This window comes from Prinia subflava, chromosome 14, assembly GCF_021018805.1.
Source record: "Prinia subflava isolate CZ2003 ecotype Zambia chromosome 14, Cam_Psub_1.2, whole genome shotgun sequence".
Lineage (NCBI taxonomy): Eukaryota > Metazoa > Chordata > Aves > Passeriformes > Cisticolidae > Prinia > Prinia subflava.
The window spans coordinates 17,589,449-17,616,023 of NC_086260.1; the positions used below are offsets into that span (position 1 = coordinate 17,589,449).

At 41.8% G+C, this 26,575-nt stretch overlaps 1 protein-coding gene across 3 annotated transcripts in view; it reads right to left on the minus strand.

Annotated features, from left to right (window-relative positions):
- Window positions 1-23,168, minus strand: part of NISCH (nischarin) — a 29,475-nt gene extending 6,307 nt beyond the window's left edge. Inside the window, exons 1-15 of one of the 3 annotated variants that reach the window (XM_063411370.1) lie at window positions 22,921-23,163; window positions 17,372-17,455; window positions 16,447-16,629; window positions 13,144-13,192; window positions 11,447-11,610; window positions 10,033-10,128; window positions 8,322-8,417; window positions 7,850-8,008; window positions 6,532-6,600; window positions 5,892-6,077; window positions 5,561-5,689; window positions 5,024-5,137; window positions 4,076-4,184; window positions 1,388-1,509; window positions 489-544 (exon numbers count right to left, since the gene is read on the minus strand). In XM_063411370.1, the coding sequence (XP_063267440.1) occupies window positions 489-544; window positions 1,388-1,509; window positions 4,076-4,184; window positions 5,024-5,137; window positions 5,561-5,689; window positions 5,892-6,077; window positions 6,532-6,600; window positions 7,850-8,008; window positions 8,322-8,417; window positions 10,033-10,128; window positions 11,447-11,610; window positions 13,144-13,192; window positions 16,447-16,629; window positions 17,372-17,455; window positions 22,921-23,007 (1,703 nt within the window). In that variant the 5' untranslated portion in view covers window positions 23,008-23,163. Of the gene's footprint in view, window positions 1-488; window positions 545-1,387; window positions 1,510-4,067; window positions 4,185-5,023; window positions 5,138-5,560; window positions 5,690-5,891; window positions 6,078-6,531; window positions 6,601-7,849; window positions 8,009-8,321; window positions 8,418-10,032; window positions 10,129-11,446; window positions 11,611-13,143; window positions 13,193-16,446; window positions 16,630-17,371; window positions 17,456-22,920 lie in introns of those variants that run through there. The other 2 variants (XR_010082231.1, XM_063411371.1) reach the window with 2 other exon arrangements.
- Window positions 23,169-26,575: the final 3,407 nt, after the last annotated feature.

The window sequence follows — 26,575 nt, forward strand, 5'->3', positions numbered from 1 at the left end:
AGCCACAGTAAGTACAAACTTGAGTTTAAAAACAGTTATGGCTACCTACAATTCATGGTGCTTCTTCTCAGAACTTTGATATTTGCTCTTGTTAATACAGTTAAATCAGTGTAGTTTTGTAGAACATCTTTGCACTGAACAGCCATTGATATTAAAGGCTGGTAGTGCGTAATTTTATAATTAGAAATTAGAATAAGAAAGTAAAAACTAAAATGTTTAACTCCTCTTTCCTTTCCCATCTCCAGTAAGCACAATCTCATGAGCTAAAGGACTAGACAATACAGCTATTGCTGTTTTTGAAACCCCAACTGCATTCCACGGTTCAAAGGTTAAAAACACTACACACCATATTTTAATTCAAAAAAGCAGAGGCAGAATAGAACTGAAGAGACTGTTTTGCCTTAAAGGCTGGGTTTAGAAAACCGTATCCACTGGTATTACCCAAAAGCTAATGAGGATTTAAACCAGGATTTATTGATGTAGCTTACCACTCATGATGACCACCACCATACTCTTTGCATGAAGCCAGTAAAGAGGCAGGTGCCTAAGGAGAAGAAAGTAGCATCAGGAAGCTGTAAACTGCCTAAGAGTTCAGCACACATGAGAAGCAAAGTTAAGGCTGGCTCATGCTTTTTAGAGCTGGCCAAGTCCTGCTGTGCTCACAGGCAGCTTAACAGCCATCCTTGGAGGACCCACAAATACTGATTGCCTTAGGCTGGGCATTCAGCTAAGGCAGAAGAAGAATGAACTCTGCTGAGAATGGATCCAACCTGTGACCCAGGCATTTCAGCACTCTACAAACTTTTACTGAATTAGTGTAACATGAAGCAAAACAGTAAAGGATCCTGACAAAGACCAACTGCACTGGTAGTAAAGGAAGAGACAGCCCAAGCCTTGCTGTCTTACTCCTTGAAGTCATGCACATGAAGAGTGCTTCCAATACCACAAATGAAATCACAAACCAGAAGTTAGACAGGAGGAGACTGAAGGAGACAAATTAAGGCCATTGCCTATTGACAGGGAGAAGGTTCTTCCATTCTGCCAGCAAGAGAACCGCCTTTCAAAGACTGATACTGTAATAGGATAAGACAATTCTTACACTCAACACCTAAATGGCTGTTGAATGATGCTATAGTAGTACTGGGTAAACATCTCAAAGCCATCATGGCAACAGTTCTCTGCAACTCTGGTAAACCTGGATACTGCATTTATATGCTGGACCAAACCCCCTTGAATCAAATCTGGGGCTGCCTCCTTTTCCATTAAAATAGCTCTGAGAGCCAAAAAAACCCTTTGCTATGGATTACTATGATAATCTAAGTTTAACATCAGAAACTTGCAAAAGCCGTTTAAAATACTCAAATATAAACACAAGTGTGGCAATTACCTGAATTTTATATCTGGAGTCTGGTATTTCAAAGCATCTCTGGGGAACTGTATGGTCTGTAGGAGTCGAACCACTGGATTGCAAAAAACTGCTGGCTAGGACTGTTTCTTCACAATTTATTTCTAGAACAAATACAAGCAGTTCTTTAAATCACTCAAGTAAAGCAAAAATAAATCTGCCAATCAAGTGGAATTAAAAGTGTATAACCAAGATCTAATAATAAATCATTAAAAGCTAAAGGATATCTTCAAACAATAGCCATGACAAAAAACCAAGCAGAATTTTAGTTTAATTAAATAGTAACTGAAAGTTGCATTAAAGACTGTTACAGATTCTCTCTCAAACTGACAATCAATTTGAATCTCAAATTCTGGTGTAAGAAATCTTCACACAATTCAGTTTTTAACAGAACTAGACAGCTGCTAGGCTGGCAGAGCATTCTTCATGAACTGTGTAGCATACTTCCAAACTTCTGCAAGCTTCAAGTGAACAATATCTGTAATATCTGTGTACAAACTTCAACCAGACTGAGAAGCTCTGGTGTCTCAAATGCCATTTAAGATACTATCTCACCTTACTTGGAACCTTTTTCAAGGGTTCAAAGCTGAATCATCAGTAAAAACTTATCATGAGTGAATAGAAGGCAAAATTCTCAGGGAGGTTTGACTTTTTGCCAGTTTGATACTCACAGCATCGAACTGACACAACAGAGCAAATCAACTTTCAGTACTGCCACTGAGCCAGACAGACCAAGTACTTAAATATGCAAATAATCAACAAAATTACAGTGTGGACATGTTTCTGTCTTGAGCATAAAACTCCTGTCTGTATCTTTCTGGATTGATGGTAAAGTTCAGCAGATTGCACCAAGACATCTCATGGTCAGAGGAAACACAAGAGGTATTTATTACTTGAACAAAATACTGTGTTAGCAAGAAGGAAACTAACTTGACAGGAAAACCAGAACATGACAGCATTATTTTTGATTTTCTGTTTCCTATATAAATATTTCATCTTTTTCCATAAGCCATTTCCCAATGACATTTAGCATGAATAATATGTTACGGAAACAGATGGTGTCTAGAAAATGCAGAGAAAACAATTCATAGAAATAGTATATCAGGAAATTAATTCCATTATTCATGACTTAAGGTCTAACAGTGAAACTAGTTGCTTAGCATATTTCCATTTTTTAAAAATACATTTCTCAAAACTGGTATTTTGAAAACAATCCTTAATAGTTAGGTATGAAGCAAATAAGCAATTTTTATTGTTGAAGCTGAGAAACAGCCTGCACAGTCCTCATTTTCCCATCATTTATAAAAGCCTTCCCCAAAATTCTACTGAAGGATTCTTACGGAAAAGGATTACAGTAAATAAACCTTGAATCTTATACCACTCTGTAGAACTCTTAAGTCCTTTAGAAAGATCTATACTTTCTTTTCTCGCAAGACTCTTTTGCTCCTAAACATTTACTGTAGTAGAAAAAATGTATTGATAACTAATTTAAACAGTCCCAGGGGTTGCTGACATGCATTTTTACAGCAAGTCTTGCATAAAACTGCAGGTTGTTATATAGTTACAGGACTGAGACAGTTTGTCAAGTCTTAATATTTTAAAGCAAGCATTGATTTGATTTTGGAAAAACTGGCATTTTTCTGCAGATGAAAAATTATCTAGAAGGGCTACAAAGGCAAAGTACATAAACAGCGAGTAAATCTGTATCAAGGTGTCTGCCTCTTAATCAAACGCTGTCAGAACAGTTTCATTTTTCTATAGTGAACTAAGAAACCTCTGCTGATTCTGCAGAAGTCACAGCAATGGATTTTTTTCCAAAGACCAAGCTCCTCAGGGATGCTTCTCTCCCTTATCCACCAATCCCCTGATTAATGGTAAGAGGAAGCTGTGCCACTCCAAGAAATTGAGAAGATAATCCCTGCTCTTTTAAAGAGGTATGAAGGCTTCTCTCATTATGTATATTCTACTGCACTTTTCAATCAGACAAAAGCCAAAACCAGAAAGTATTTTTATCTCTTTTTCTCAGTCACAAGTGAATATTCACATAAGTCAGTCCTATGGGCTAAAGAGCAAAGTTAAGTCATTCTTCCAAGTTCCTAATGCAACGGGCACATTCATTTGAAACACACAGTAAAACATTGGAGGTGAGGTCAGCAGGTACTGTAGAGCACAACAGATGTGCTGAAATCACCAGCTCAGCCAGAACACTAATCCCACAGGTGTCTTTTACTCATCCCCTTTCTCCATCTTCCCCCTGGTGTGACAGAAATGCAGCTCTTGCAAAAACCACTAATGGAACATATGCCTCTTGAGCCCACATTTTGCAGACCAAGAATGGGTAGAGAAGCAATTTTAAAATGTGTCTCTGCATGCCACAGTTTTCCATTAAGGCAGGACTCTAAACCTGGAAACAGCATCCAGTCCTCAGGAGGATGATGCAGTAAAAAGTCCTGTACCCTCACTTCAGGTATTTACCACTGCTGGGAACTCCAGGTCAGTTTTGCTGAGTCACATTCCATACAACTTTCACTCTCAAAGCCAATTCTACCAGGTCTTTGTGTTTGTCTTTAAAGCCCTAAATCCATGCACATAATATTCATGTATATCAATGCAGCTTAGAAAAGCAGAACCAAGAGGCTCAGCCCAGCAGCACGATACATACATGATTACCTTGGCTGGAGCTGACAGGACGAGGCAGAGAGGGAGAGGAAGGACGAACAGTAAGAGAAGAACAGTTTGATTTGGAGCTGGCAGCAGTGAGCCTGGAGTCCTCACTGATCTAATAAAGAAAGTATGCAGCAATTAAAGAAAAAACCTAAATACACAGGACACACGAGATCCTGAACTAAAATAAGTCTATACAAGCTTTTTCAATTTTAGTAAAAGAAAATTAGTGCCAGCTTTTTTCTTGTTTTTTTTTTTGGTGGAGGGGTGGTGGGGGTGGTCACCTACTCCAAGTCTCAATTTTCACACTAGGTGGAATTCCACTAAGAACTCTTTTAGAGAAGTCATTCTGATCACTGACTAATCACTGCATTGACAAAATTGGCAGTTTCACAAGTCAAAAGAATGAAACCAGGATTTCTACATTGTAGGGACAGAACCTCTTCTGTCCCTTACCTGATTTCCAAGCCAAGACTAAGCAACTACACAGCACACAGCCAGGTATGAGGGAAGGCCAGAAGAATTCAGATTTCTGATTCTGCTTCTCCCACTGCTGAATACCCACAGGAAGAAAGTTTGGGGAAGTAATTTCAGTACTCTGCAACGCAAGTAAAATCACAGCTCTGCAATACTTGTATAAGATACAAAATGTGGCTGTTAAGGTCGACTGTGAGTTCATTGTGTACACCATTAAGTCATTTTATCTTTTCCTCCCACTTCCTCTCTCCCAAGCCAGCCCAAAAAAAGGAAGGTCAGATAACTACCAAAACTACATTGAAAACTGAACAGGAAAAAGAGACAACATTAAAAGTTCATACCACATTAAAATACAAAACATAAAAATTTTAATGCTAATGGAAATCTAGTGCATTCTGCTTACATCTAACTTGTAGAAGCAATTCTGTAAGCTTTTGTATGCTGCACATTCTACTTCCCTCACTGCATCAGACTCACCTTTTTATCAGAGTTGCTGAGTTTGTATTTCACCTCCTTTGCTTTTTGAATAGCTTTTAGCACTTCTACTGTATCTAGTTCCTTTTCAGTGGTAACAATGTTATCCAAACAAACCTAAAAAAAAAAGTTTAAACATCTAAAAGTATTGAAAATGAGGCATTCTGCAATTTTTATTCACGGAATAATCAAAAATTCCCATAACTCAATGCAAACAATGTGCATCTTTGTAACCATTTCACAGAAACAATTGCCACATTAGGGTAATGGAGCTAACATCAATTTATTGCAAATTTAGCAAGGTTTGGCAAGTTTAACACCTTCCCAGCACAACAGAGTTTCAGTATTAACAGACTGTTACCCAGTGAGGGCAGGTAAAATGTCATTAAATCCAGGAGCAAGGTGGGTAACATTAACGCTGTTTCATGCTCCGAACACCTTCCCCAACGCACACTAAAAACCCATCAGGTTTTTAGAACATTTGCACTGCTTTCCTCAGCAGGCTGAGAAGAGGATTAGAAGAGCAGCATCGGGGCTCACCTCTGAGGCTCTGTCTCCAAACTGAGCCAGTACTTTGGTCCGGTAATCGGGGATGATGCTCAGGGGGTTGCTGGATAACATCACCTTCTCTAAGCATGGCAGGTTGCCGATGTTTTTTACTTCATCAATCTGAAAGTATTTAAATAAAAGCATGAATACAGACCACCAAAATTAAAATGAGCATGCAGACTGAGCATTTCTTGCATAGATTACATACATAAAACAACCAAGAAAAACCACTACAGAAACTTTTGTTTATTTGCAGTTTGAGCAACTAAAAGAAATGGCTTGTGATCTAACACACATTTTGACACCAAAAGTCAGCAGTTACCTGTTCTATTTTGTTGTTGCTCAGATCCAAGTTGACTAATGAGTACAGTTTGTTAAGACCACACAGCCTTTCCAGTTGATTTCCTGCTAAATTCAGAGTTTTGATGTTTCCCAGTTTTGTGTGAACACCTTCTAGTGATGTAAGTTTGTTGTAGGATAAGTCCAGGTGAACAAGGTTGTACAGATGCTACAACAGCACAGAAAATTCATGTCATACACCAATTAAAACTGAACAGAGATGCTACACTATGGCTGGCTCGTTTTACTGTGGAACAGTGTTTTTCATGCTGGACACTACATATCATGAAAGACATGACATGAAAACTTCATTGTAAAGGTTTAACGCTTGTAGAAATGGAATTTTCTCCACTGCATTTTCACCAACCCACACATACAGCTGGCAGAAAATCAGTTTAGTTAAGAACTAAATGTTGTATGTCAATATTGTCAAAGAAATTAAAATATCCAGGAACAGCTAAGAAATACAACGTTAAAAGAGTACTTGATGTTACAAAGAAGAAGCTATTTGGGCTTTAACTATTCTCCATGAAGATGAGCAACAAAATTCTGAAGCATAAAAATCTGTGTTCTAAGGTCTTGGGCACTTGGGTAAAAAAATCACCTTCAAATGCATCACTCACCTGTAAATTTTCTACCAGAGACACCTCATTGTGACTTAAATCCAGGAACTCAATCTTTGGAATTAATTTCTAGAAGGGAAAAAAATACATCTGTTAAATGCACTTTAGTTTTAAGTCAGGCCACACTTCCTTCAGTATCTGATGACCAACAAAAGCAATGGAAAGGTGTCATCCAATGCAGTCTCTCCCCAGCTTTTGGCATAAGGAAAACATTCTGTGTGACTTGGTGAAAAAAGAGCTGACTCCTGCTCGTAGGAAAACCAGGTTACTCTGAGGGGCACTGTTAAGTTTTAATCTGAAACCTGGTTTCTTACTGAAGACAAATAATTTATCCTAGTTTGTCCCCACTAACTATAGATCAAACTCACTAATGCTGCTTTGGTCTTATCAAATAGATAAACCAGGGGATTTATGCTACCCCAAATCTGGACAGAGGCAGCAGTACCAAAACCCAGAGTAAGTCAATTACTGATTACATCAGCCAAGAACTACAAGGTCACACAAACTTGTAGAAAATGCATTTTAACTCAGAAATCCTTTTCTTTTTGGAGGTCTCAAACCTTGAACTTGATGCTGAATTCTGACATCAGTGTTTGGCATCTGCTTTATTTTGCTTGTCATCTCAGCACTGATTTGCCTTAAGTTAAGACCTGGACACAGACCTGAAGCATCTTAAATCTACCTCACAAAAAATCATGAACAACATAATTATGCTCCAAGTCTCTGATGTCTGGTTGAGCTACACGTGTAACAATTTCCTGCTTCACAAGAGCTCAAGTAAAAAGCTGTTCATATTTTACCATGTTCTTGTGATGAATGTTAGTTTTTTTCTTAATATATGATTTACAAAACAAAATTCTAAAGTACTAGCAAAATGCTCCAAATTTTGTTCTCATGCTCTTCATATTGTTTTGATGAAGAAAGCTGCCAGCAAGTCATAGGTTTTAAATATGCAGGAATGCTTCAGACTTGATAACAACTCCAAAGTTGAGCTATGAGGCATTTTCTAAAAAAAAACCTAAAATTAATTCTAATTGGCCCCTCTGGCCAAGGCAAACAGTAAAAGCGTGTTTCAAAAAGTGAGAATTCATGGAAATGTTGCCTACAGAACACAAAATGACACAACCATTTTCCTTTAGCAAAGGAAATAAAGTTCTTATAGAGCAAATCTCCTACGCATTAACTTGGGTAGATAACCAACATAAAGTGCAACTGAAAGTTCTCCAGAAAAAGCAGTAGAGCAAATCCAAAATCCTAGCTGTGTATAATGTGCAACAGGTAAGTCATACTTTTTGCACAAATTAAAAACATTTCTTACCACTGAATCATCAATTTCAGAGATCCTATTGTGACTCATATCCAAAGTTGTTAAAGTTCTCCAGGTCGGGATAATTGCTGTCACTGGACAATTCGAATTGTCCAGTGCATCCTCTGGCTCCCACTGATCAAACTCAGAAGCCTCAGGCACCAGGATTTCCTATTTAAGAGAAGAACACCAATATTTGGCTGACATCTTAAGGGAAAGCTAATGGTTTTGGAAACTATCCCAACAATCTCATGTAAGCAAGCATCAAAAACGTCCCTGTGAAGGGACACATCCAAACACTTCCTTCACTAAAACTTAAGACTCTGCAAGGTTAGAAAACACTGGGAGTTCCATGGTTTTAAAAACAGAATCTGCAATAGGCAGTACAGAAAACTCCATGGACTCCAAATGGATATTTCCCCATTAAGCATGTTGGTTTTGCATGTGCTTTGAACACTCCCCAGAAGTAGGAACTTGCTCTTACCTTCATTGATGTTGCTGAAAATCGAACACTCAGTGTGGCCAGAGCATGTTTTGATGAAGTCAACCCTTTGATAAGCTTTCCCCCACAATGACTGATCTATAAAAAAAAAATCACATTACAAAGTCAGAAATGTTAGGGCAGACAAATGAGTCACAAAAGAGGCAGCTAAAAGCTTCAACAGCAGATTCTACAGCAATCTGCAAAGTAATTACAGCACTCCCTTAAAATCTCCTGACATTATCAGGTCAGAAATACTGACACTTGGCAAAGCTAAAGCAAGAAATTAGAGACATAACTACAGAAAAGTGAAATTCAAACATATATTTAAACAAAGCTTCTCCACTGACTTTCCACCTGCCCCACGTAGTCAAGGTGAAGCTACCCAGGTGATCTAACAGGTCACAGCATTTTACTGTTAACAAAAAGAGATGTATCCCAAACTATGACTCTACCTGCAGACACATTAATTTGGGTATCAGATGATCAGATGTCCTTTTCATCATAAGAAAAAAAAAGCCTCGAAAGTGAGGATACTAATCTAACAATTTAACACTACAGTCAGCTAATTACACAGATTAAGTTTAAGATTACAAAGTCTCTTTTTCTGTAGCTCAATTTGAAACAGCAGTACTGAAAATCTGCTACAGCACCTGCCCACATCCTTCTATGATTACAGTCACATACATTGTGCAACCATGAGAGCTGGCACATTTGCTGGTGCATCAGGGAAACCACACTGGATTGACAGAGCTCCTCCCATTCTTGAAAAAATTCTTCCCAGATGACCACTGTTAACTTTTGGAAAGTGTTTACTTTGGGATGAAAGTGTTCACCTAGTGCCAGTCAACCCAAAACTTTTCATGAACACACAATTTCAAGTCTTCAAGATCTAAAATCTTTTTTCCCCATATTCATGCTCACAGAAAAGGGGAAAATTGATACAATTCTGCAATATCCTCCCTGCTGTGTTAGATTCTCTCACTCTACAGCCCATTGTAGTTTCTTTCCCATGAATGACAATAAATCATTGACTTCAGAAATACACTTCAGCTCTCAACCAACAACTGTCTCATATCAATGAGACAATAGCAGTCATGTACTAGAAAAAGTACAGCATCCACCAAAAGTGCACAGAGTACAGATTGTGTGACAAAATTGGATATTCTCTCTCTCTGGAAAGACCTGAAGTGGCCAAGAGGGTATTTCAGAAAATACCCATTGAAAACTGCTAGAAACCCTGGTATTTACATTGCAAGCAGAGCAATGAAAAAAGTCTGCAAATTATCAAGCAAGCAGCCCTACACCCTAAAGTGCACTTTCACAATTAAATTTAATGTCAGGACATTTTCACAAATACTTGATGTACTCTTTTTTTCCCAAATAAAAAGCACTTTGTAAAAAGGGATCTTACTATAACCACTTGTTAGTTCTTTAAGGCAGTGGAAAAGTGCTGAGGTGTAGGTTTTGTGTGAATACTGGAAATTGGTTTTTTTGGAAACACACACAGAGCAAGCTCTTCTAATTTAAACATTGTGTCCTTATTTCCAAAACTTGTGAAAAAACATTTCACAAATGAAATAGTCCTCCTAAGCTCTGGATTCCCCAATTCCAGCAGCAAATCAAAGCAGAGAATTAGCAATTCTGAGATGTATGCAGCAGGCCTGGCATCTGCAGAGAACCTATGAATTTATGAGCAGTATCTCAGCCCTACCTCTATTTGATGAAGCGATTTGAAAATAGACAGATCAAAAGGCAAGTGATGCTCCTCAATGTTACTGGTTCCAAAACGTCCCCCTGTTCCAGTGACCTGGCGTTTAAGACATTAAAGAACTGAGTTAGTGCACACAATTCAACTTGTTCACATTTCAGTCTCACACAGGCTGTGGCTTGGAAAGACAGGCAAAGTTCCAACCAATTTTTCAAATATGGAACGATTCGTGACATTTGCTGATTAATTTCAGGAAAACAAACACTCCTTGCTCCAGCTAAGTGCACTGAACTAGAAGTGCCACCTTGTGCCTGCATTCTGTAGCACACGGGGCATGCAAAGAGCAGTACCATGAGCACAGCTGACCAAGGCTACTCTCAGCTGAAAATCAGAGCTGCATTCACTGAAAGAACCCTCCAAGTCAGCACTGCCTTTAATTCCACTACAAGGGATGAAGTTCAAGGCACTGACAAGATGGGTTTGAAGAAAAGAAGCATTACACTGATACGCATCAACAAAAATGCATCTGGTATTTCCATACGGCCATAGGATTCTGGCCTCAGAGCACGTCAGCAGCATTAAAAGCAGGTGGTTCCATTTATGTCTGCTGTGAATAGAATTTTGAGAGAAAACTCTAAAGGTTTTCTCTGGTTTTATGTATCTTACAAGCTCTGAATGTGCCCACTCATAAGCATTCAGAAGGGCATTCTTCAGATGGCAATTCTTCTAAACAATAAACTCTTCTCCAGCCAGAAAATCCTCTCTTTAGAGGATTCTATACAGACAGAGGATGACAAAGACAACTGAGGAGCCCCAGGAACACCAGCACAGCTGTGGTTTTGCTTTCTCTGATCCACCATTTGATTTCAGCTTTGATTACACAACACAGTTAAAAGGCAGCTCCTCATGCAACAAAGGGGCTAAAATGAGGTTTTTGAGTCATAGCAAGCAGTGTTAAAAAATTACTCAGGTAAAGTCTAATTCACTTATGTGGTAGAAGAAAAAGTCAGTTTCCTGACAAAAACTATCTGTTCTGACACCATTTTACATTTATTCTGTACTGGCATTTTAGCTAGAAATTCAGGGCTATCTATGAAATTGAGGTGCTTTTTAGCATTTTATTTTTAACTTTCAGATGCAGTCAGACAGTGAGAAAGGGGGCAAGATTTATACAGATGCACATATGCACATGTAGTCACATACACTGGCTTACCCACAGTGCCTGCAAAGAAAGCAAGGTTGAAGAGGTCAATATTTATTTCTTTACTCAGCCCTACTGGCACCCAGCAAGACTCTGTGGCTGCATCTATACAGAGGGAACTGCTGAAAAGACCACATCACACAGCAAACACCTTGGCTGGAGGACAACCTGGATTGAAGGTTGGCAGCATTAAAACCTATTTAAGACTGAGCTCACCTTTAGATACTTGAGTCTACAAGTGAAATCCAGAATGTGCCCTAGGTCTGTCTTGGCATCTCCATTGGCACAGGTAGGTTTGCCCTGCAGCAGCTGCTGAGTGACAGCATAGAGCTGCAAGGGCCTGATGGTGAAGACTTCCCCAGCCATCAGGAGCTGCTCCCCTGAAAAACAGAGTGGCTCAGGATGAAACACAATGCTGCAAGGGTTACACAGGGACAAATGGTGCATGGAAAATGTAATGATACATGTTTGTCATTTATATTCTAATATGAAAATTGAAGTAGCAAAATAATTCTTTTTAAAAGCCAAAATAATTCAGGTATTCAAGTGGGCCTTCATCATACAGGCACAAAGTTCCTAATGCAACTAATGGCAAATTTCCCTCAGTCTTTACAGGACTGGAATCAAATTTCCTTTATATAATGTAAGAATTATGAAAACTTTTCCTGAGGTATCTCTAAGTTTATGGCAGTTAAGTTTTGTCTATTCAGAAAACTTAGCATCTGCTATCTAAAATACAGACCTCAGATCTTTTGCTATGCTGCCTAAATGCAGATGCAATGTACTAAATATGTTTTCTGGAAAATATAGGGATTTTCTGCATGCTAGTACCAAAGCAAATGCCCAGAACAGAAAATGCCTTATCTAATTATAATTTTACAATCCAATTTAACAGTAGGAACAGCAGGAAGCTGCATATAAAAGCCTCTCTGAAGGCACCATAAGCTTGATGTAGGCTACAGCAGCTGGAACACATACATGGAAGGAATATCTTTCCTTTCTTCCCTTTAGGGACACCAGCTTGACTTCATGAACAAGAAAGCATCAGCTTTTGTGATAAGCAGAGTTCTCAGAAATGCTTTGAGGAGTAAAATTCCCTTCAGCTTCAGTGGGAGCAAGTCCAAGAGTCCAGCTGCACATACATTACTGGAAGGTTACACTAATACACAGCAGTCAGCAACACATCAACCATTCTCATATCAGTGAGACTGCAGGCACTAGAAAGCCAGCAAAGATTCTTCACAAGCTTCCTTCAGATATTCCAAAATTCACTGAATGGACTCTCTGAGGTGGCTTCACCTAAAGGTAACATTCTGCCAGAAGAATCTGAAATGGAATGGCTGAAACATGCTGCATTTATCATGCCTCCCATGCTTCAGTCAACTGGAATTATACAGTAGCATCTTGCATGTCCTTCAAAACAAAAATAGCAGGGATTAATCCTTTCACATGCCTCCTGCTGCTAATGGAGCAGCTGGAGCTGTTGTAGGTACAGTAAGAGCATTTTATTTTCATCTGCTAGCCTCAGAAAAGCACACCCTTAAATTAACTGACCAGAAGGTCTCATGTTTCCTGAAATCTGGAAGAATAATACTTAGATATGTAAAGTGATCTCTTGCATTTAATACACTATCAGGACTCACTACAGACTACACAGACTCAGGACTCACTGACACAGACCAAGCTTCCTCACAGGCTACACTAAAACCACACTGAGACAGAAGTTCCTGATCACCACTGCCACATCCCTTAAGGATACAGAGTAGGAGACCCTTTTCAAAACATAAATTCACCAATTATCAGTCAGATATGGAAGATCAGATCTCTCATCATCTGGAGGTAAAATACGAAAGGTATGTACATGCATGGACATAGAGGAAAACATTCCTGCATGAATACTGCAAATTCCTTACCTTTGTGAAAGAGCTCTTCAGCCAGTGCAGCAGTGATCCCATTGATCTCCTGCAAGCAATAAATCATTGCAATCAAGTGTTATGTACATACTTATGGTTCCCATTTTTTAATTTGTACCTTTAGTGAAGCATCCTTTTTTTGCTGTGGTAGAGGACTGATGTTTTTAAAAAAAACCTGAAATCAGGGGTGACCAATTTCTCTGTAACTTGAAAATGCTTCATTAAAAACTACTTGAAATTGTTTTATTTCATATGATTTGCACTTCCAAGATGAAAGACAGTGAACTACATTTAAATCATCCCATTCTGCACACATTAAAAAGGGCAGCAGCAACTACAGTAAGTTATAATTAGCCATCATTTGCCCAGCTTGGAAGACAGCTCTGTTTTGAAGAAAATATTACAAGTGTAGTGTTCTTCAAATTTTAATATTAAGCCTATTCTAGTGCCTCAAGCACTCTGTGTTTCCTCAGAATATCACTAACACTGAGAAAGCTTTAGATTAACAGGTCTACAGAAAAAAAAAAGAGCTATAAAAAGTAAGTAGTCTGGACTTCAACTGTGCTATGTTTGCTGCAAAGTAATGCAAACCTCTCCTTTTCTCATCATCCCTCTTCCTCCTCCTGGACCCACCCAGGTGCTCAACCTCCATTCCTGGCGCTGACAGCTCCAGCATGAAAGGCTGAACACTCCCACTGCAGGGATTTGTACTTTCTAAATCTGCAGGTGCACAAAGATCAGTGCAAGTATTTCCCACCTGGGCACATCTCTCTCCACAAAAAGCAAATGCTCTGTGCAAGTCCAGAAATAGTTCTGAGCACTTCCAACAGCTCCCTTTCAAAGGCCCAGAAAAAGAACAAAATAAATCTCTTTGTGAGGGTGAAGCTTCCCCTAGACAAACATCTCATTTTAAGGTAGCTGCAAAGTATAAACAGATATTATGGATCATCAGCACATGAATATTTCATGAGTTTACTTTGCTGACAAATACCTCATGATTCATAACAAGGGAATACATCCACAGGACATCTGCAGCAGACAGCTCAGCTCATTTGATGAAGCAAGGATTTTAGAACATCACTCTTAGTGCAACTGAAACCCCATTCACTGAGGATGAGAACAAAGCCTCCACGCCATAGTTTTGAGAACAACAAGCTCAAAGCTGTATTCCAAACAAAAATAAGCAATTCTGATTCCCATTTGAATAAGCCAATTACACTCATCTGGCAAGCACAGACTTAATTGAAAATGCTACTCTGTATCTCTTTTGTCATCTGGGACACAGAGCCAATTTTTTTTTTTACATTTATAATTGGAACAAGATTATGACTTAGACTGTTCAATGACTAGCAGGCAAAAAAACCCCAACTCTATTCCTGTGTCAGATCTACAAGAGACCTCTGTCTTAGCTGTAATTACTGAAATGCATCACACCCACAGAAGTCCATTGTTTGCAGGTGTCTCTGACAGCAGTTTGTGGGTACTCGATGCTTTTCCTGCAAAACCTTCTATATGTAAACTAACAAACCAAATCTTCTAAGATGACAAAGACCAGGCAACAAAATCAGCATCCCCATATCACTGCAGAAATCCTTTTCAATGTTGAAGTAACCATAAAGTTCTACATTGCTGTCACATGCAACTGCTTCTCTTTGCTAGGCTGTACCCAAGAACAACTTCAAAGTGAGTTCAAAGTATCTACAGCTGGTATTTCATTTAGTTCTAGGAACCCAGAAAATAAAATTAAATAATTCTTACTGGAAATAATACCAAAAAGAATAGACAAAAATACTGTAGCCTTCCTACATAAATTAATGAGGCAATATCAGGGATTATAATGGCTCCAGTATGTACATGGGTTGTCTGGTAATGAAGATATTTTAAAAGATCAAAGTTCTGCAGAAAGGTGATTTTTTCCAGTAGAAAAACTGTGGTAAATCTTTAGCTTTTCTATTGAATAATCAACACTGTTTTAGTAAATATTTAAAAGTATTCTAAAGTTCCAAGCAAAAGCCAATTGAGTTTACAATTAAGTCCGATCCCCCTAAAGCAAAGAAATGCAGATTAAGCAATAACTTTGCTCTTAGTATCTGAGAGCAGTTTAGAAACAGGGAAGCATTCACATCCAAATACTGCTAGCTCTTTGGAAAAGCAAAAAAAGATTACATCACAAGAGGAAAAAAAATCCTTCTGAGAAATCAGTCAGGGGCTAGGAAGAACTTCTGCCTGCATAAAAACCATGTGGAAGTTACAACATTGAAACTTCAATGAAACAGATGTCATTTACAAGACAGAGCAGGCAGAGAACAGAAAATTTATGCAATTTGATGGTGCTTGTGGGAATTTTGGTCTATTTGAACAGAATTCTCCCTACACTGTCAGACATTTTTAATACATTTAAAACCTCAGATCCATTTCAGAGGGCTTGATAGTTATAAATCTGTGCTTCTCTCTCAAGTCTGCAAGGCAATAGCAACACTGTGGAATAAACCTTCAACTGTTTTTATTGAAGAAACTCAGAAGTCTCACCAGGATAATTATGTTCATGTAACATAACCTTTGTTGCTAAAACTTAATTAACACCTAATGGATCGCTTGTGACTAATTTCTGAAGCTTTTCTATGAAACCATGAAGGGCCTTCTCAAAACATCCCACCCCAAAGCAGCTACTGCTCCTTTCTTTCCATTCAGCTCTCCAGTGCTTTTTCCTCTTTATGAAATTCATTCTCACCCTTACAACATGATATGGCAAAAAAAAAAGCCTAATTACACATGCGAGATGAACAAATTGCAATCTGAACATGAAATCAAGTAATTGCTTCTTGCTTCAAGTGCCCTTTACTGTCTGCTGGAGCTATTTCTCCAAAGGCCACTCCATCATGATGCTTCCACATTGTTTTTCTTCATCTGGGCTACTGGAAACTGCTCCAGTGAGAACCACAGCTCCAACCATTAGCCACTAACTAGAGGGGTGTGGATCCATTATGCAATGCTCATTTGAGAGCCAGCACTTTTGACTTCAGCCTAACCAGTTCACACTCACATTTATTCACAGCTTCCAACTCTCCTGCCAGCATTTATTTTCTCTTCCTGGAGTCCCTGCCCACTCTACTTCCCAGCACAGTGTCTACTGCAATAAAAAGTGGTGTCAAAAATACTAAAAATATGCTTTGTTTTATTGTGCAAAATGTTGAAAAAGAACCACTTCAGCAAATTCATGAAGATTCCACAGAATTCTCTCCAAGTCAGAGAACTAGGGAAAGACATTCAGGCCTCTATTCAGACACTAAAAAAATAACTTACGTATAAATGAAAGTGTAGGAAGTGTGACAAAACTTTTGGGGCAGTAACAGGGAACTTGAGCAGCAGAGTTTGCAGGTAGATCTCCAGTTCCTTTTGTCTTTTCTCCACAAGGCTTTTGGAATTTTTTCCAATGATCTTCTTTGGAGGTAACAGATTTTTATCTATTTTCTTCTCTGAAACAAGCTGAAAGACAAAGATCAGAGTTAATACCTGACAAGCCATCTAAACCTGCACAAAAGATGCAATGGAACACATTAAACCCATGTTGCCTGATCCTGGGAAGATCCAAAAATACAATTACTTCAGAAAATTTAGCCACTGCCTTCAAAGTATTAGGTATTTTCCAAAAGAACATTTTGTCATGGAATGATCAGAGTTTAATAATAGTGTCTGCTCAAAGAATCACTCGCAGTACCAGGGCAGAATGTAACAAATGTGACAAAACAATAAAATATAACCAGTGCATTTCTGAGAAAGCAGAACACTCTTGAGCAAAGTAGACATTTCCGCATTGTTATTTGTTTTTTATCAGCACTGGTTGGTAACTATCCCATGCTACTTTAAGGACATTTTTATCATCCACCCTGATGAGACTTTGAGACACAGGTCACCAAATCAGCTGATCATAAACATCCTTCTTAGGAAAAGGTTCAATGACTCCAGCCTGAACTCTCCTCTCTGACACAGCTTCTACCAAAGGCTAAAGCTGTCCAGGTCAACCTTCCCCAGTTCAAGAGGGGACTGTAACAGGGCAAGTAATAAAGTTCTCACAAAGAGGACTTAAGTCTGCAGCTCAGACTGCACGTGGCAGACATTCTCCCTCTTTACTGAAGAAAGAACTTATGAAAACCATTCTGTAAAACAGAAGTACAAGAATTGTACAAAGTTGTGCAAGAGACAAAGGTCACAGTTTTAACATTCTTACCTTTTCATGCAGGTCATGGAAATCACTGTAACGATGTTTGACTGTCCAGTGATGATTGCCAACACTAACCTGAATAATGTACACCTGAAAGGACGAAATTCGTGTAAGGACACTGCAAAGCATTTGCCTTAAAGAGAAGCTGACTGTGAGACCTGCTGGTTGATGGAGCACTTTAAGGTGGGTCTATACTCTGCAAGAACCAGAGCTAAGGAAATGCTAACCCCAGCTCTGAGGTGACTGTGCTGATGTGGGACTCCTGATCTCACTCACGGGGGTGCTACACAAGAAGAGCATGCAGATACCTCAGTGTAATGCCATGGTTTCATTTTTGCAACCCAAAGCTTAATAGCCAAGGGCTCTAAGGTACTTCTGAAAGTTTCTGCTAACTGAAGTTGGTATTCATAGGCACCCACAAGCCTGAGATGGCAGCATCCCTCCTTCCATCTCCCAAGTTCCACAATGGGCAGAGGAACTTGGCAAGCATCCTGCTGTCACTTCAGTTAAGCAGAAATCTGGAGCTTAACCCTTGAGAAAACTGAACAAAACATTTGGTTGGGTGGATGCTATTTTATTCCTTTTAGGATGAAGCCCACAAGACATCCTCCTGAAGAGTTACAGTGCCCAAAGAATCACTAACAATTATCTCAAGCAACCCAACATTTCCTAATACAAAACTAAGTATTTTTAGCCATGCATGTACCAAACAAAGATTTTCATTCTAGGGGACTTTCTGGCTTGAATAGTACTGGTTTTGCAGGAAACTCAGCCTACCTTTAGATATGCCAGAAACAAGCCATCCCAAACAGATTTTAAAGGTACAGATAAAACACATACAGAAAACAAACAAGGCTCTGCAAAACCAGTTCCACAACTACTTGAATACAACAAATTAAATAAACTATATTATCCAATCCAACTATACTCTTTGGGGAAAACACCAACTTGTAATCAAATCTTGAAAGCATTTAATACAGTTGAGAACTTGCTTACTACCACAGATCCCCCAGAGCTGACTCATAGCTGCTATGAGGATGATACACATCTAGCTGCTAAACCCACTGGAGAAAACAAAAAGCATCAACAGTTTCAATCTGTTCCGTAAAAGCCCAGTCTTCACTTACTGCAAGTACAGAGCAGCACAGTGTCAAACATAAAATAGAATACCACCTGCATTTTAGAAGATGAACTGTAGTTCATGCCAGTTTTATTTCTGTGAGCATCTGACTGGCTCACTGAACAAAAGCCAAGCCCTACAGAGAATCAAACCAAGATGTCTGACTAGTGCAGCCAGTGAGTGACACATCAGTGCTGGGATGAGCACTGAAAGCACAGAAGGATGCCCACACAGAATCATGGACTCAGCTAAGGCCTGTGCCTGCTTTCCTGTCATATTGTGTTGGGAAACAGCAGATCAGGATTAATCACTGTGCACTGGTGACAAACCAGAACAGGAATAACACCAGCATTCAAAAGCACCTCATAACCCCGAGGAAAGCAAGGAGAGACCCCAAGAAACTCAACTTAGAAGTAAGGAAGTACTACATTTACAAGCCGTAATTACATTTGCAAAGCTGACTGTGTTAAACTGTGGCAGAGCAAGCAGCACATCTAAATGCAATGCACACTGAGTACACAAGGCATGAAACCTCAGATTAGACACTGCAAACTCAGTAACTTCACATCTGACAACTCACCAGGTGAGCAAGGAAATGCCTCCTCTCTGTATAAAACATGGAGTAAATTTGTAATAAAGGTTTAATATCCTTTTGCTGAAATGGCAAGCACTGACCACTTCTAGAAACACAGCACTTATTGAAATGGACAGTCTGGTTGGGAAAGTACCTGTTAAAGGATTGCATGCACTGCTACAACTCCTTAAGTATTTCAAAAGCTACAGCATTTCCCACCTAGAAGGCAGCCAGAGCAGGCAGTACATATTCACCCCTCAAACAGCATCAGCATGAAGAGACAGCAATTGATTTCACATCAATCCACAAGCTCCGTTATCTTGAAGAATAAATATATAAATGCAATATGCTGATGTGCATATTAAGACTTTTCTTAATATAGAAACAAATCATTTTAAAGCAAAAAATCCCCTTAGATAGCTCACTGTTTTATGAGCTGAAGTTCATCATCAACAAATTTTGAGTGCACTAATACGAAAAGGCTGACAGCTTAAGCTGAGGTTCTCCAGGGGCAGCCTGTCACACCAAGTGCTAAAGGGATACATGAACAGACGATGACATCCTCACACTGCACTTTCTTTCAGACATAAATAAATACACCATGTGAAATCCCCACCCATCCTTACGCCATAAACTGCACACTTCTACTGAACTAAAACACATCCTTTACCCTCACAGGACTTCCTCCTCCACCTGTCTCTACAAAGCCCTTCTGTATAAAAAGTTTTGTCTTTCTTTCTATCAATCAATTCTGTTGGTTACAGTCTACTTTGTAAAGTGTTTGGTATATTTGCAGTGCTGTATATTTGCTTTATTTTCTAGCACACCACTATAAGTTCTTTGCAGTTAAGAGCCCACATCACCAAACAGCATCCCTTCATCTTCCTAAATACTGAGGGGTGAAAGACCTACTAAACATTTCCAAACCAGCTATTAAATGAACAGCAGCGACTCCAGACTGCTTTTTGTTCACTTCCTATACACAGTACAAAAACCTGCTCACCTCACTTCACATGGACAACCTGCATTTCTACAGCATGCCTCATCCCACTGCATATGCTTCAGCTCTGCATAAAAACCAAACAACCCAGCCCTTCAATGACAGAGCTCTCCACAGGGGACACAGGTGTGACTACAGCCAGTAGGTCCCAAATTCCAGAGCAGTGATGCAGCCACATCTCCTCCTCCCTGCCTCATCAAGTAGTCAGACAGATGACACCCATTCAAGGAAGCAACAATATTTTCCTTAAATATCGAAGCTAGTATTTATGTTAAAAACAGCTGCAAAAACCAGGAAAAACAGGAAGGCAATTTTAGGCCAGACAAATGCATAGCAGGAAACAAACGAAGCACTGACAGCCTTGAGGCCTTCCAATCAAAACCGGTCTTCAGTCAGCATCAGCTGGACCAGCACACCCAGGAGAAACACCCCGTGGAAATGCTCATCCCTCACTAACCCAACAGAAAACACATCGACCAGTGCAGGATTTTGTCCTACTGGATTTACCCATACCTTGCCTTTCATGCTAAAATCTCCAACTAGAATCACGTTTTTGAAAGTACCTTCAACATTACACAGAGCTGTGGGCCTCCCTGATATATTCTAGAGGATCTAATATCACAACTCTCAAATGGATGTCATCACAGTCCCCCTCTATTGAGACTGAGCTCTGAAACACAGCGTTCAACAGGAAGCTCATCTGCCACAGGAAAAACAGTTCACTCTTTTACAAACAAGGATGTAAACAGGATCACTGCCACCTGACCATATGGTAATGGATGAAGATGCAGGTTGCTACAGCTGTATTTCCTTTCTTACCTTTACCAAATCTGACTGCCTTTTACACCATTTCACAATCTCTGTCCTGGTGCAGGTCTTTGTCATGTCCTTAAGCACCACTCTACTAATTATGAACACTAAACACATGCTATTTTTTTCAAAAACTTTTTACCCTACGATGAATTTTGTAAAACTTCTGCTTTCATTTAAAGATCACATTTCTCATGGCTTGGGCCTGTCTCATAAAAGCTGACAACAGCCTTGAAGTCTTGCTAACAGCTTCAGGAGGTTTACACACAGGCAAGCGTAGTGTCAACATGCCTTCAAAATTGCAGCAAGAGACTCAAAGTAGGACCAAAGAGTGGCAAATCTTGTTTTTCCTACACTGTACTTTTAAAGCTCCCAAGAAAAATGGCATTCAAGTGCCATGGTATTTCCATAACTGCTACAGAAAGAAATTTGGTCCTGAAAAAATAAGCTTCCTTTGGCTTAGCTGCAACAGCTTGAAATGTTACCCTCAACTATCAGCTGATCAGGTGAATGCTACCTGCAGAGTTCCACACCTCAACTGCAGCTCAGTCTAGAACATTAATGGCATTACAAAAGGGTGGCCCTACCACAGCACTGGTTTGTAGGCTGGACCAGCAAAGGGGCTCCTGTTTCACCTCCTGCTCCATAACTTCCAGAGGGATAAGGCAGCAGATGACACTGACATTTTGTCAACTGAATGCACTTAATTTTCTCATTCCCTTGTATTGCATAATACTGATGGAAATTCTCAACACTGTTGAGTCTTGGTTCACACCTGACATGGAAGCTTCTAGTCCCCAAGCCACAGGTCTCACTGTGCCTCTCAGCTGACTGAGAGGTGACTGAGGGGTGAACCACATCCGAACACACCCACAGTCACTCCTCAGCAGCAGTGCTACCATTTCTGACAATACACATCACGCAACTAAGAGAATGAGCTCAGGCACTTCTCAAGAATTCATGTCAAGCTTGTAGCCAACTCCTTCACCGAGTGCTCCATACGCCTGTAAATGTGGCAACTCACCCCCTGAAAGTCATTCCCACAACCCATCCTGTTTCAAGGGTCATCTCCTGGGAGGGGGTTCGGCTCTTCATGTGTCACAGCACTGTAAAGCTCTGTCCTATTAACAACTCAGAAACCACTCTCCTGTTGCCCTGTTTTCCCTGGATACCTTTACAGAGGCAGGAGCGTGAAATATTCCTTGTATCCATCACAAAACTTTACAAATGCTGTCTTTCCAAACCATTGCTCCCTTTCCCTTTTCTTCCCCACAGCAGAAAGCCTGATGTAATCCATGTGCATTCTACCGTAAAAAGGTCTTGCAAAACACACTAAAATAAGGCAGGAGGAGAAAACACTTTTTAGTTATATAACTGAAGGGTGGTGAGCTCGAGACATTTTCTATCTGCAATTACACTGAGGTTTGTTTTAGGATGAGCTTCTACCTGACAAACAGACCAATTAACTCTTGGTAGAATGCAACCAGATAAAAAACAAGTTATATATCAAACGCTTTATTCTTTTCCCAAATGAAAACATTGACGGCTTTTTTTTTTTTTTTTTTTTTTTTTTGGTGCGGTATCTATGTCTATCCTAAATCACCTGATTTCCTCTGGAAATAAGATCAGAGATTTTTTATGATACTTCCACGCAAAGCAAAGATTTCCTGCTTTGTTCAGTCCAGCTTTGAAAGCTGTGTTTACTCGATGGCGATCTACGCACATACACATAGATACATACAGGCAAGACCACGACATCTGCTCCCGGAGCCTCCGCCTCTCCCGAAGGACCAAGGCACCCCTGAGCTCGAGGCCGCTTTTCCCGGCTGAGCCCCGCTCCTGCGCGGCTCCTTTCCCCGAATCCCTTCGGAAACTTGTGCCAAATATCTCGCTCCGTCCTCAGCTTGGGCACAGCTCCGGCCGGGCACTGCTGCCGGAGGCAGCCCGGCCCCGAGCCCGGCCTCACCCGCTGCCCCGGCACCGCTGAGGCGGCGGGCCCGCTGCCCCATCCCCGCTGCCCGCACGTCCCGCAGGGCCTCCCCGCTCCGCACCGTGTATGTCTCCACCAGCTCGGAGCCCAGGACTCGGGCCTCCCGCGGGGGCTCCTCGCCGTCCTCGCCTCCCGCCGCCGCCTCCATGTCGCCGGGAGAAGCGCCGGGGCGCAGCCGCTCAGGCTGTCACGGCTCCCCCGCGGCCGCCGCCGCCGCCCGCACCCGCTGCCCGCCCGGCCCGAACTGCCGCCGCCGCCATCTTGGCTCGACGCCCTCAGGGCGCGGCGCGCCCCGCCCGCGCCGCTTTATGGGCACCCGGGGCGGGGCTAAAAGCGAGGGGCGGGGCCTGATCGGGGAGGGGCTCGGTGCAGGGGCGGGGCCTGTGGCTGTCGGGGGCGGGGCTATGGCCCGCGGGGGCGGGGGAGGCTGTCTGGACGCGCATGCGCGCTCACTGCTCCCGGGGGCGTTGCGCAGTACCGTGCAGTGCAGTCCAGCGGGACTTAATGGAAGATAGTCCAGTCCAATGGAATAGAATCCATCCAATGGAATCTGATGGGATCCAATGGAATAGAACCCAATCCAATGCAATCCAATGGAATCCAGTGGAATAGAATCCATCCAATGGAATCTGATAGGATCCAATGGAATGGAATCCAGTCCAGTGCAATCCAGTGGAATCCAATGGCACAGAATCTGTTCCAATGCAATGCAATGCAATGCAGTGAATCCAACCCAGCCCAATCCAGTGCAATCTAGTGGGATGCAATCGCTGCAGTGCGGAGCTGCTGAGGGCTGAGCCCCCTCCCACCACTGTGGCTGTGACACTGCCCCAGCTGCTGGCGCCTGGTGGTGCCACCAAGGGCTGCAGGAGGCTTGGACAGTGTCACTGGGCTGAGGTGCCACCGCAGTGGTTCTGTGACTGAGCTGCCTGGTGCCACCCCAAAAGCAGAGCTGAGGAGCTGAGCTTATGGGCCAGACTTCAGGAATGAGCCCAGAGTGAACTCAAGGTGCTGTTTGGAGTGATTTACTGACAGCATGGACTCTACTTTCACTGTCTCACTGAGCATGGGGAAGTGTTTCAAGCCTCTGCACACTAAAGGATCTTGCCAGGAATTTGTAACAGAAGTGAAGAATCTAAAAAATGGCAAGCAAACCCTTCCCAGCCTGTTCCCCTGAGCTGAACCTGAGCTGTCCTGTGGGGAAGTCATACTATGGCAACCTTCCTGACAAGCTCAATGTGCACCCCAGGAACAGAAAATTGCAGGAGAGAGGATATAATTAGTTTATTTAGGAGTATCTGAGTGTATTAAAATTGAGAGGTTATCTAGAAAGATTATGTTTTGGCAGAAGGATGCATCAAGTATCCATCAAGGCTTTGAAATATACTCTGTGCTACATTATACACAGAGGGATTATGTTTTGGACCATCAAGTCAAGAAGATTTTGTCAAAAAGTACCCTCCAGCAAAATGACAGCAATATCTATCTGCCCTTCCTTATGCTACCTAAGAGAGGATGCAATTAGCTCAGTATGGTGTCATTAATTAGAACAGAAGTATAAATGCCCTGGCTGGATGTATGGAGCTGCAGGGGCAATGCTGGTGTCTCGCAGATGCCACCAGGACTGCGGTGGCAAATGGGCAAAACACGCCTCTGCAAACAGAATTGGAAAAATCTATTTTGGTTATTTTTCACTGAAAAATGTTTTCCCTTGTTCAGGATGTAGCCGAAGGATGATGTGTACAAGGACAAAACACAGGGAGTAGAGGCAGCCCAACAGGGATTTTCTAATGCTGTCCCAGCATCAGGAACTGCTGCTGAGCTCAGCCTCTTCATGAGATAATAAGTGGGTTTGGAGAGCAACTTTAATTAAGCTTCCTCTGAGTGTCCCGGCTCCTTAATTAAATAAAAATTTGCAGCCCTGGCGCGGCTGTCGGGTTTGATCAGTGCCACTCTCCTGCCTCCTCCTCCTAAAGCTGTGTCTGCCTGCAGGCACAGTGGTGGCTCATGGTGTGACAGCCCTGTCCTGGCTCACAGAGAAGAGGAAATGACAGGAGCAATGTGGCTGGGGAAGGGGGGAAATGGGTCCTCCCTCAGCTAAAACATTCCGAGTAGGGTTTAGGAAAGCAACAAATTAAAGAATTTTGCTGTTGCTGGGTTTGGACTCTCTCAGGGCCAGGTGCCCAAGGCAGGGAAGGGGGATGCTGGAGCATTTTGCTGCAGTTTGGAGCCATGACACAGCCCAAGGAGCCCTGCAAACATCCCCGATCTGAAATAAAATTGCAACTTAGTTGGGCTTCTGCCTTTTATTTCCTTTTATTTGACCTCAAGAATGCCTCTGCTTGTTTTGCAATGGGTTACAGCTGCTTGGAAATGAGAACCTGAAATGAAGTTTTAGAGGACAAAAGCTCAGTAAAGCTTCCCACTTGCCTTGGTGGCTCGGAGTGACTAACACGTGGGACAGCGTGTCAGGATGCAGCTGGAGCTGGAGCCCACAGGCAGTACCTGAGCAGGGACAGCTGGTGTGTCACCGAGCCAGCCATGCCCAGATTAAGGGCACTTGTGCTGGCAGCCCTCCTCAGACTATAGATAGCCACCCTCCCTCTGCCACGGGGTTCACGTGAGGAGGCAAAGGAAGCAGCGGGAGAGGGTGGTTTTCCCTCAGAACACCCCATCCCTGCAGTAGCCACCCCCTTTGGATGGCAGAGGCGCTGGGTTTCTCTACAAAACCCTAATTCCCAATTCTTTTGGAAGGAAGCAACTCAGGAGAGCCAGGGGATGCTGGAAGCTTTGTCTCCAGGCAGCCGGTGGGGAGGCAGGGGTTGGCATGATGCCACTTTCCCGGGAGGAACATCGCCTCCTGCTGCCAGATGGGATTTCATCCCTTCCTCGGGGCTCAGCTCTGTTTTTTAAGTTTCTGCTCACATCAGATGTTTGCAGCTTTCCCATGCCAGTGTGTAGGGTGGCAGAGGCCCAGATTCCCCCTAAGCACACAGAGACTCTTCCTCCACATCCCAACCTGGATTTCATCCCAGCTCACTCCAGCAGACCTTCTAAAGGTCTACATTTACCCTAAATATATTCTGATGCATCCCAGGGGCTGTTTTCAGGGTGACTCAGAGCCATCACTTCCTGGGATGGAGGGACAGGGCCAGGTGTGATTCCTCAGCCCCTGCCTGGTGCCTGGTGGTGCCCAGAGCTGGCACCTGCCACCCCATTTCTCTGCAGTGAATCCCAAGGGGGGGAGAAGCAGCCAGGGGCTGGGGCTTGCCTTGGGGCAGCACTTCCCTGGGAGGGTCTCTCTGGGGTTACCCAGAGGTTTTGGGTGATGGTTTGGTTCTGGGGGACAGCAGGTGTCACACCCCAGCCTGTGTCCTCACCTAAAAACAGGCTCCAATGCCCTTTAACAAAATAGCTACTTCCCTCTGTCATTTTTTCTGACTTTTGTGTGTTAAAGGCAACCAAAAAATTAAATACATTCAAATTAGGAAGACTAACTGCTTCAAAAATCAATTCCTTAAATGTAACACTTTTCCTTTTTATTCCATCTGCTGAGCAGAGGCAGGGCTGGGCTGAAGCCTGGGTAAATCAAGGCCAGTGGGTTCCCACAGGACCACAGCTCCTGTCAGGCTCTGCAGTGAATTAATCTTTCAGGACTCAGAACCTGGGAGGATGTGATGTGGGGATGGCTTTGTGCTCACCTGCACCCCTGCTTT